The following is a 10,663-nucleotide window of genomic DNA, read 5'->3' as shown; positions in this document are numbered from 1 at the left end:
TCCAGCGCCACGTAGGAGTGCTCCACACCGGCGGCTACCGCCTCAAACACCACCTGTGCAGGCACAGGGCAGGGTCGCCTCGCGCACGGTCTGGACAGCCCTCGAAGGTGCGCAGGCCGCCCGCCGCCCCCACTCACCCGCCAGGCCCTCTCGGCCTGCACGTCCACACTGCCCAGGCGCCAGGCAAACCCTCCGTGGGCACTGATGCTGAGCACCTGACGCCTCCCGGCCTCCTCCACGTGGACCTGCAGGGTGCCTGCCACACCACGTGGCCAGCCTCGGTCAGCAGCTGTGGGGGAGGAATGGCCGCTCGGGGGCTCCCGGGCAGCCTGGGCACGGGGGCCCGTGGGGACCCTGCGGCCCCTCACCTGGGTTTCTGAGGCTCAGGTGGTACCAGAAGGTCAGGCAGGCGGGCTGGGCCAGAGGCCGGTGCTCCTCTGAGGTCAGGGAGGCCACGTGGCCACGGGGCAGGGCCTGTGGGCTCGTGTCCACCACCATGTAGTGTCCTGGGAGGTGCCAATGTCAGCCTGCATCTGACTCCCCCTGCCCCCCCCACTCCTCACCCCTGCCGCATACCCTGGGCCGTCTCTGTGGTGTGGTCAGTGCGGGGGCCCCAGGAGGCGTGGCCCGTGGGCATTGGCCTGGCGTGTCCAGAGGCCTTGGCCCCCGCTGGAGAAGCCACAGGCCGAGTCCTCAAAGGAGCAGCGCCTGGGGGCCCAGCAGGGCCCAGGCCGCACGGCCACGTCGTCCAGCGCCATGGTGCCGTGGTAGCCGTCCCGGAGGCCCTCGAACAGCAGCTGGGGGCAGAGGGCATCAGCGGCTGGAGGCCTTGCCCGCCCCCACCCCCCAGGCGTGGGGCCTCACTTGGTACTTGGCGCCAGAGCCCAGCTGGTGGTGCAGGGTGGCCCAGGCCTCGTGCCAGCGGTTGCCGTGGGTGCCGGTCCGCGACCACAGGAGCGTTTCTGCCTCTCCTTCCCGCCTCACTGCCAGGCGCAGTGTCCCTAGACGCAGGGGAGGGTAGGAGGGGACCAGAGCCCCACTCCTGGTGTCTTCCCACGTCTCCTCGGGCGCTCTGGAGAGACAGACTGGGGAGCCCCCACCCAGCACCAGGGTCACTCACCGATCTGGGGCCCGTGGAGGTGGTACCAGAAGGAGAGACACTCCTGAGGGGCTGCTGGGGCCTGGGGCTGGGTGAGCAGGTGGGCACCGGGGCCCCGGGCCGGGGGGTCCGTGGGGTCCAGGAGCAAGAAGTAGCCTGCCGTGGGGACACCGGGCTGAGCTGCAGAGATGCCAGCTCGGGAGGGGCTTGGCCCGCTACGGGCGTGCTCCTCTCCACCCCCACCCCGAGTCTGCGAGCCGCTCCCCAGGCTTGGGTGCCCCCACCCTACCTTGGCCCGTGGTGTGGTCGTAACCAGGACCACGGCTCTGGATTCGGCGCCAGTGAGAATCTGTGAGGTGGCCGGTGTGCCAGCCGCAAGTGTCCCGCTCAAAGTTACAGGAGACCTCTAAGGGCGGGGCGGTGGTGGGGTCAGCACCTCCCCAGCACCACCATGCCCCTCTTGTGTCCTGCGAGGACAGGAGACTTGTTCTCTGGGGTGAGGGCTCCCAGGGGTCTCTCTGGGTGGTCCGGGTGGGAGGCCCCTCCGTGCGGTAGGGACTGGGACCTGAGTCCTTGTCAGTGGCTGTCACGGGGCTGCAATCCTTCAAGGTCACGTCGTCCACGCCAGCACCCTGCTCGCCAGGGCCATCCAAGTCCACCAGGCCAACAAACTCCAGCTTCGTAAGGAGCACAGGGAAGGGGCTATTAAGTCAAGGCTGGTGCAGTGAACCCCCTGCCCCCCACCCCCCTGCTGCCCTCCTCACCCGGAAAGGACGGCGGCGCGCCCCAAGAAGGACCGTGTCCACCTTCCAGCCCTTGCTGCTGCTCGGGGCCTGCCACACCAGCTCACGGCTGCCGCCCTCCACCACGGCCAGGGCCAGGAAGCCTGGCCGAGGGGGTCACGTGGGTCCGCCTGGCCCGCCCCCCCCTCCCGCGGGGTGCATTGGGGGCGCTCTTGTCAGCCTCAGGGCAGTACCTTGGGGGTCACTGTGGAAATAGTAAGCCATGCGGAGCTCACAGCGGGGGCCTGAGGGGCCCAGGGGAGGAGTGAGGACCCGGGCCTCTGCTGCCAGCTGTCCCCAGGCCCTCTGCAAGGACAGGAAGTGCCCTGGAGAAGAGCAAGGCCTCTTAGAGCCAGTTCCTGACAGGGACCCCCAACTCGGACACCTTCCCTAGTGGGAAGGGGCGAGCAAGGACCCCGCTGGGGGCACAGTTCATGGGCAGGGGGCCTCGGGCCTCACCAGCAGCAGCCCTGCCGGCCTCTGTGCCAGGGCCTCTGCTCTCTTGGGCCTGGAGACGCCCCCACTGCAGCCGCCCCACGCTGGCATCTTCCCAGCCCCCGGCTGCGGGGGACTCGAAGTCCGTGGTGCCTGCAACAGCCGTGGGCGCTGAGTGCACCGGGGGGGCGGGGGTGAGCAGGAAGAGCCCCCCACCCGCCAGCTGCAGCCGCCCCTCACCACATTCCCGCTCATCCTCGCCCCCCTCGCACTGTTGCTGGAAGTCGCAGAGCTGCTCTGGGGGGACACACAGGTCCCCACAGGAAAGATGTCCTGGCTCGCAGAAATCCTGGGGCAGCAGGCTGGACAGCTGGGTCCAGGGGGCTGGGGCCCAGAGCCCAGGAGGTGGGCTGGACACTTCTGTGGGGGCAGAACAGAGGTCAGGCGGGCAGGGGTGGTGCTTGTCCTGGGGAGGGAGGGACTCGGCAGGCCCACCTGGGACTGGCTGGCAGTGGTCCGACAGGATGAGGTCATCCAGGCTCACGACGCCACCTGGGCCCGTGTGCCCAGTGAGCAGGATCTGTGGGCACAGGGGCTCAGGACGTGCCCCGGCACCCCTCTATCCTCCCTAGGTCAGCTCCTTCCAGCCCTCTCCCCGCCTTGTACTTTCCATGTCACTGGACACCCTCTCCGGTCACCCCACCCCCGCATGGCTCTGCAAGAGGGGCTGTGAAAGCGCCCGCTCCTTCCCTGGGCCTCCTCCCGGAGCTGAGCAACAAGCAAGCCAGCTTCCTGCCGAAGCGGCCCGGAAGGATCCAGGGCCAGCACCCCGAGCTCCCCTGCCCCACCTGCGGGGCCCTTCGCACCTCCCACTTGCCCACCCCCTGGCCGCTGCTCTCTCCGGCCTCACCCGGAAGGGGCGCTCGCTCTGGATGTCGACCCGGTCTCGGACCCAGGCGGCCCCCAGGTCCCCGTGGCGCCTGCGCAGCAGGACGGGGCCCTGGGGCGAGCCTGGGCTCTGAGTCTGCAGGAACAGCTGGAGAGAGCCGTCCTCGGACCCGTGCAGGTAGTGGTAGAAGACCAGCTGAGAAGAAGCCGAGGAAGGTCAGGGAGACCTGCGAGCCTGGGCCCCGGGACGGGCCACCCTGTGTCCCCCACCCGCCTCACCGAGCAGTTGCGGGTGTCTGAGGCTTGGAACTCGGGGCTGGAGAGGACGGCGGGAGCGCTGGGCTCGGCCACGGAGACCAGGAAGGAGCCTGGGGAGAGACAGGTGTGGGCCGGGCTGGCCACGCTGTGGTGGGTGTGGACCGGCGGTCCCCGGTGGGCCTCACCGTGCGCGCTGTTCCGGCTGTGGTCGCGGCGCGGCCAGGCTGGGGGCCTGGTGCCGGCACTGTGGTTCCGGGCCCAGCCCTCCGAGTGGTTCCACAGGCCCAGGCCCGTCTCAAAGTCCGTGACCGTGTGGTGGCCTGCGGGGTGGGGGAAGGGTTCTCAGGCTGCCAGCTGGGCCGCCCCTCCGCCCGCCCCCCCACCACGTCCTCTGGATGGTCCGCAGCAGCCCCTCCAGCTCACGGCAGGCGGGTGCGTCCTCGTCCGAGCCGTCCCCACAGTCGTCCTCTCCGTCGCATAGCTGGTGGGGCTCCACGCAGGCCATGTTCTGGCAGTGGTGATGCCCCAGAGGGCAGTGTGCCTGGGGAGCTGAGATGGAGGAGGGGCAGCCCATCACTGCGACCCTAAACCCTGGGGGCCGCGCAGCTGGGGGAGGGGCTCAAGACTGGCTGAGCTGGGAGTGAACGGGTGAGGGGCCTCTGCTAACCCACCGCCCCCCCAGGTGTGGGTCCAGGGCAGGGGGAGCCTTACTGGGCAGGCCACAGCCCCAGAAGACCACATCGTCCAAGGCCACAGTGCCCCTGTGGGTGGCATTTCGAGTGGCAGAGAAGGTCACCTGAAAAGAGTGGGGTCCTTAGGACGTAAGTCTGGCCTCAGACCCTCCCTGCTGGCCCCAGCCCCCAGACCACCCCAGCTCACCCGGAAGTCGTCCTGGATACGGCCAGTGGCCACCACCAGCTCCTGCCAGCCTGGGCCCCAGGGCCCGGAGCTCTGCCACAGGGTCAAGGTCTCGGCCCTGTGGGTCAGCTCTAGCCGCAGCTCAGCCACATCTGGAATGGGGGGTGGGGGGTCCCGGGGCGGCTCAGGCCCCAGTGCTTCCCCCAGCCTGCTGGCTGTGCCCTGCCCTAGGACACTTGTCCCTCCAATGGGGTGCCCTCCTCGGCTCCACAGCAGCCCTCCTTCTTTTCCAGGTCACTCCCCTCAGGACACCCCACCCCAGCAGTGGGGTCCTGGGCACCCACCTCCGGAGGCCGCATGGTACCAGAGCCTCAGCTCACAGGATGGGGCTGCGTTGTGCAGGACGGGGGAGCGCAGGGCTGCGGTGGAGGCCTCTTTCCCACGGTGGGTGCCAACAGCCATGTACCAGCCTGGCCCAGCAGAGAGGTTAGCACGTGGGGCTGGAAGTAAAGGGGAGGGGGCATCATGGAGACCCACCCAGGCCTCACCAAGGTCCGTGCCGAGAGTGTGGTCTGCGCGTGGCCCCAGGGCCTCCAGTGTGGCTCCTGCCCGGTCTCGGAGCCAGCTGTAGCCTGAGGTGCTGATGTCCTGCCAGCCACAGGAGTCCTGCTCGAAGTCACAGGCGAAGGGGGCACCCGGGGTGGGCGAGGCTCCGTGGTAACCTGGAGAGCAGGAGGTCAGCGGCTGCCTGCAGAGGGCAGGCCTGCCTGACCCTGCCCGGCCCCACCTTACCACCTTACCACACTGGGTCTCGTCGGAGCAGCCTGGGCAGTCACACACGAAGTTGCATGTGGCCTCGCGAGGGGCCCTGCAGTTGTTGGGGACCCAGGCCCAGCCTGGGGACCCAGCTGCTAGCAGAGAGACAGTCAGGTGGCTGAAGGCAAGGTGACCCCCCAATCCCAGGCAATCCACGACGTTGTTCACCTGCTTTGGGGCCCGGGGCCAAGAGGTCACGTGGGGGTTTTGGGTCCTGCCACCCAGGGCTCCCAGTCAGGGCCAGGCTGTGTACATCTGGCCTGGGAGAGGGTGGCTGCATGGCGGGATGGTGTGGGTATGTGAGCATGGGACCAAGGGCCCCCACCGTGGGACAGCCCCCGAGGAGGGGAGCCGGAGCCAGACAAGGAACTGGAGCGGCTGCCAGGAGGGTGCCCCTGCCCCCTCCTCAAGCTCCATTTGGTCTAATAGTGGGGGACTAGGGTCTTGCCTGGGGACCTGTGGACCTTGGGGCCAGAGGAAGCAAAATTCTTGCCCCTTCCCCAATGGCTTGTCCTGCCGACTCCCCGCCCCCAAGTTCACCCAGGGCCTTGCAGCCCCCCTTCCCAGCCCCAGCACCTGTGCCCATGGCTGGCCCTGCTTCAGCAGCCAAATCCGACAACTCACCCAGGAGCAGGACCAGAGCAGGGAGGAGGTGGCCTGGCAGAGGCATGGTTGGGCCAGGGGGAATGGAGAGTATGCACGCTGGGCGGCCTGGAGCTATTTTGCCTGGTTATCTGCCTGTGGCCCCACAGGCTGACTCTGCTCCGACTGGAGAGTGGGGACTTGGCCCCTTCTGTGCCTGCTGCCTGTCAGCAGGCCCCACCCCGTGGTGATGAGGAGGAATATCCGGCTGTAAAAGTGTACAGGAGAGGGGCCCCTGGCCCAGTCGGCTCCCACCTGCCCGGCTCCTTCAGACCAAAGGTCAGGCCGCAGTCGCTGTGCCCACCACTGCCCAGCCTTGCCTGGTGGAGGCCCGGCCGGGGGAAGCGCTGCAGTGGCACGGGTTGCGGCACGTCACTGACCCCGCTCAGGCTTTGCAGTCTCCCAGCGCTCGGAGCAGGAGTCAGCGTGTGCGAACTGTGCCCCCGGCCCCTGCCCCAAGCAACCAGGGACTTCATCCTTCTAACTCAGTCCATGTCTTCCTGCTGGCTTATTCGCAGTAAACGACAACCGACAACAGTTTATCCAACTGTTCCAGGCAGTGTGGCTGGGTGCCGCCAGGACAGACCCCAGCGTCTGGCTGCCACTGGGCACAGTGGGACCTCTGGAGCGTGTCTTACCGGACCTGTCTCCTCGTCGGTGACATGTGATCACAACAGCGCCTGTCTGGAGTGGTGGCCGTGAGGCCCCGTGAGCTCACCCATGGGATGGCACCATGCTCACGGGAAGCCACCATGCTCACGGGGAGCCACCGGGATGGCTGCGCTCAGCTGTGTCTGGCTCTCCCCTCCCCCATACCACATCCACTCACCAAAGCCCCGTGCTGGGAGAAGGGGAGTAGGGGAGGAGATCCTGGGAGGGGGCTCCCAGCTCCGAGTCTGAAGCCCCACCCATTTACTTTGAGCAGGAGCCTGTGGGTGCAGGGCAGGTGCCATGGGACCTGGTCTTGGAAGGGGTCCTGGGTCACATCACGTGTGAACTCCAATGGCAGATCACGCGGGGAAACTGATGTCAGCTGGCCCCGAGGGACCTGGTGCTATTTCCTTGCGCAAGGGCTCAAAGAGTTTCCTCCCAGATGTCCTTGGACACAGGAGCCATACGGAGGAGCAATCAGACCATAAATGGGGGCAGCAGCGCAGGGGCCCCCCTTATCAGACCACAAAGGGCTGAGTGTGCACTGCCACTCCCTGGGGCCCCCAGATGTGGAGCCGGGTAGGGGCAGCAGCAGGGGCCCTGCTGTTTCCAGGGCCACCTCCGGCTCTCTGCCACCCACCCCCTCTAGTCAGGGGTCCCCAGGGGTGACCAGGAAACAGAAAAATCAAGACACACAGCATCAGGGGAACAGCAGGGGAGATAACATTTTTAATTCCTGTGGATGAGGTAAACTGTGGCGCTTGGGCCAGGCTGGCGTCGGTCTCTGACACCTGGCCAGAGGGTATAGCTGGCCCCTTGGGCAGGCCTCAGTAGCCGTCATCGGCCCAGGTGACCTCGTAGTCAGGGTACATGGCTTTGATCTTATCGGTGGAGATGGAGTGTTGGGCACGACCGTAACCCTGAAAAGAGAAGCCAATCTTACAGCCCTGTCCTGGCTCTGGGTGTCCAACAGCAGCAACACCCAGGAGCTGGCTTGGGAGGGGCCCCCGGGGGGAGCCGAACACGGCCATCCCTCCCTGACGGCTCCAGGGAGCTCTCCTGAAGAAAGGTGGCTGCCAAGGTGAGCAGTCCTTGAGGGTGCGCCCCGGCTAGAGGGCTATCTCAGGTGCCAAGACAGATGGGGTAACCACTGTGGCTTGGAGAAGAGGGAGGAGCCTCTGGGCTTCACCCCAAAACTGACCACATCCAAGAGCTGGACGACAGTGATGGTCCCGCCAGGCCTCTTGTAGGAACAGGACCAGGCCCCCTGTGGCTGAGGGGCAGGCAGGGACCTCCCTCCCACCCCACGTGGGAAATGGGCAAGCCATTGGAGGGCGGGGTCTGCAGCTGGGACAGCCCAGAGAACCCCCAGCACTGCAGGCCTCTGGGTGCAGGGCAGTGAGCGCTCGTGAGAGCTGGTTTCTCAGTCCCCGACCCAGCTGCGGGCTCACCATGGAGTAGCCATACACGTGGATCTTCTTGTCCTGGCTCTGGTGGGAGATGCGCCCGCCTCCCAGGCACTCGCAGCTGTAGCCCTTCTTCTGCAGCTCGCCCGACACCTTGTCATAGATGTCAGCTGCACAGGGAAGGCAGCTCAGCACCGGCCATGGCCCTCGAGCTCCAGCTTCCCCAGGAGAGGAGCCCCTCCAGGCTGGGACGCCAGGAAAGGGAGGAAGGCGTGCACCCGGGCAAGAGCGCTGGGACTAGGAGGGAGGGGTCGGGCCATGGCAGCCCCTAGCTCTCCAGGACCCTGACTCCCCTGAGCCAGCCCAGAATCAGAGCTGGTACAGGATCGTCTCTCGCCACGCCCTCAGCCCGCCCCTGACGCTCAGCCCCACCCCAGAGCCGGCTGGCCCCGCCCCTCAGCCCCGCCCCCAGGGCAGACTGACCGCGCCCCCGCCCCAAAACGCCCTCCGGCTCCGCCCTCACCGTGGTACTCGGCCCACTTGTAGCCGCGCACGATCTCCTTGCTCTCCTCAGCGGGGGCCTCTGAGGGCGGCGCCGAATGAACTCGAATCAGCACGTACTTGAAGACCCCGTCGGGATCGATGTCCACATCTGCGATCTGGGCGAGGTCCGCCGCCGCCATGTTCCCCACAGCCCGCCCGCCCCTGCAGACCGCGGCCCTTCCCTCAGGATCCCGGGTTGATGCAACCGTGCGGGAGGCGGGCTCTGGGAGTCCGGGGCCAATGGCGCGGGGGCATGCTGCTCGAGCCCAGCGCCTCAACCAATGGTGTCGTCCACCTGCAGCACGGACTGGCCAATGGCAATCTAGCTCCTTGCAACCCTGAGGCCACGCCGGTCCACTTAAAGAGGAACAGGGAACCGGGAGTGCGTGGTGATAAAAGCCAGTTAACAGAGCCGTTCCTTTTTAGCGGGGTCTTGGAGGCGGAGTGGGCAGCGGACACGGTGGCGGGCTCCTTTAGAGGGGTTCGGCGGCCCGTGAGGCCCAGGGGGCACTCGCCGGTCCTCATCTCTCCTCCTCGTCCCCCCGCCCCCCTGTCCCAAGGCCTCCTCCTCGTCATCCTACCGGGTCCCAGATCCTCCCTCGACGTCCTCCCACCGCGTCGCAGGGCCTCCTCCCCGTCCCCCACCGCGTCCCAAGGCCTCCTCTCCGTCCTCCCACCGCGTCCCAAGGCCCTACTCCCTGTTCCCCACAGCATCCCAAGGCCTTCTCGTCCTCCCGCGTCCCAAGGCCCTCTTCCGTTCCCTCCCTCACCTGCCCGGCCGGTCTGAGGTCCCCCTCCCAGTCTCACCCACAACCCCCCATCCCCAAAGAGGATGCAATGTCTACGTTTGAGTTCTGTTTTACTTGGTTCGAAAGCGTTCGCCCCCTAGAAATAATCCCGGTCCAGGGTCCTTCCTGGTCAGCCAGCCCTCAGGCGTTGGGCGGAAAGCTGAGGCCCGGGGGCAGGGAGCGCGGCGGCTGGACTTGGGAGGCCGCGAAGGCGGGGGGGGGCGAGTGGGGCGCGTGGCCAGTGCAAACGCACTAGGCCCGGGCGGGCGCGCAGGCGATGGGGGGGATGGGCGGGAGTGCACGGGGCGGGGGAGAGAGCCGGGAATAGAGGTGTGGGGGACGTTCGCAATTCAATTGATGTCCTCTCCTGGCCGCGATGGGGAGGGCTGGGAGCTCCAGAAGCCCGGCCTAGTGCCCTGTCACGGTCACGCGCCCTGATGCAGCTCGGGTGGTGGCCCAATGAGTCTGCGCTCCCGGGACGAAGCCCGGCCGCCAGCCTCATGTCTCTAGCCCACAGCATAGGGCAAGGCCAGAGCGAGCGCGCGGGGCCGTTCGCGTGGGCACACCCTCACCCCTCCAGTGGACCCCGCCGTCAACTAGCTCGCTCTGGCACCCGCTCCCGACTGGGAACGTCTAGTCTTTTGTGTCCTCCCTACGTTAGCGGGTAGGAACCCCTTCTGGACCGCCTCTACGGTCCCTCCCACTCATCCATCCTATGCATCTTCTTCCCTCCTCCCACTCTGCCCTGGCACCTACCTGGCGGCCTCCTGTCGGTGTTGGGCAGACAGTCCGACTCACGCCTGCCAGGACTCAGCTCTGGACTGAATCCTGCCAGCGTCCCCACCCACGTCCCCTTTCCCCCTCCCAGGTCCCCCCTCCTCTGTCTGGGTGTCTTGCGCCATGCCCGAAGACCTCCAAGTACCCCTCCATTGCTGCTTGCACCAGACCCTCCTGCAGGGCCCATGTCAGGGTGGCCGGAGGGCGGGCAGTGCCGCCAATGTGCGGGCTCGAGGTCCAGCTGTGCTCTCTGTAGCCGGGGCTTGAGCCAGCGGCCCCATCAGCCTTGTCTGCTCGGGACACGAACACACCGGACTAGTCAGGGTGTCCTCCACAGAGGAACGGCCTCTGAGCAGTACGCACCCCGAACCACAGGAAACGGGTGGGGGCATTTTAAAGGGACGGGGCTAGGCTTTGGTGAACCCGGGCTCCTGGATCAGGGCGAACCAGGGTTGGGGAGGTTCCAGGGAGGCCTGGTGGACGTCAGGAAATGGGCTGACCGGATCTTTGCGCTGGGGGTCTGCAGTGGTGACCCATCCTCTTGAGGGCAGGGCCGAGCGGTCCTCAGGCCCACCCCGCCTCCCAGCGGGGAGCACCAAGGGGCCGAGGATCGGCCTCCCCGGAGGCCCCAGGGCTAGCTGGGGGAGGGGGTGGGGAGGGAAAGGCGGGGCCTGTGAACTCCAAAGCGGGGGGGGGGTCTGGGCGGAGCTTGTGGCGACC

At 67.2% G+C, this 10,663-nt stretch overlaps 3 protein-coding genes across 3 annotated transcripts in view; all 3 read right to left on the bottom strand.

The window, feature by feature from the left end:
* MAMDC4 (MAM domain containing 4) overlaps positions 1-5,873 on the bottom strand; it is a 6,025-nt gene extending 152 nt beyond the window's left edge. Inside the window, 24 exon segments of the mRNA XM_034663760.1 lie at positions 7-53; positions 138-256; positions 369-506; positions 577-631; positions 633-797; positions 865-1,001; positions 1,121-1,255; positions 1,389-1,505; positions 1,665-1,776; positions 1,864-1,985; positions 2,076-2,207; positions 2,341-2,469; positions 2,557-2,736; positions 2,812-2,896; positions 3,227-3,400; positions 3,484-3,572; positions 3,648-3,782; positions 3,886-4,011; positions 4,174-4,258; positions 4,342-4,472; positions 4,665-4,790; positions 4,869-5,042; positions 5,121-5,228; positions 5,761-5,873. Of these exon segments, the coding sequence (XP_034519651.1) occupies positions 7-53; positions 138-256; positions 369-506; positions 577-631; positions 633-797; positions 865-1,001; positions 1,121-1,255; positions 1,389-1,505; positions 1,665-1,776; positions 1,864-1,985; positions 2,076-2,207; positions 2,341-2,469; positions 2,557-2,736; positions 2,812-2,896; positions 3,227-3,400; positions 3,484-3,572; positions 3,648-3,782; positions 3,886-4,011; positions 4,174-4,258; positions 4,342-4,472; positions 4,665-4,790; positions 4,869-5,042; positions 5,121-5,228; positions 5,761-5,806 (2,867 nt within the window). The 5' untranslated portion in view covers positions 5,807-5,873.
* A 1,255-nt stretch (positions 5,874-7,128) lies between these two features.
* Positions 7,129-8,582, bottom strand: PHPT1 (phosphohistidine phosphatase 1). Its single transcript, XM_034664853.1, has 3 exons — positions 8,359-8,582; positions 7,881-8,005; positions 7,129-7,349 (listed from the first exon to the last, which is right to left on the bottom strand). The coding sequence occupies exons 1-3, from the start codon at positions 8,516-8,518 to the stop codon at positions 7,257-7,259; spliced, it is 378 nt and encodes a 125-aa protein (XP_034520744.1). The 5' UTR covers positions 8,519-8,582; the 3' UTR covers positions 7,129-7,256.
* Positions 8,583-10,350: 1,768 nt separating this feature from the next.
* Positions 10,351-10,663, bottom strand: part of AJM1 (apical junction component 1 homolog) — a 7,258-nt gene continuing 6,945 nt past the window's right edge. The window contains exon 4 of the mRNA XM_034663759.1: positions 10,351-10,581. Coding sequence (XP_034519650.1) covers positions 10,351-10,581 — 231 coding nt within the window. The remainder of the gene's footprint in view (positions 10,582-10,663) is intronic.

Source organism: Ailuropoda melanoleuca, chromosome 7 (genome assembly GCF_002007445.2).
Source record: "Ailuropoda melanoleuca isolate Jingjing chromosome 7, ASM200744v2, whole genome shotgun sequence".
Taxonomy (NCBI): domain Eukaryota; kingdom Metazoa; phylum Chordata; class Mammalia; order Carnivora; family Ursidae; genus Ailuropoda; species Ailuropoda melanoleuca.
Note: the sequence above shows the minus strand (reverse complement) of the source record. Positions and strands in the feature narration are given on the sequence as shown.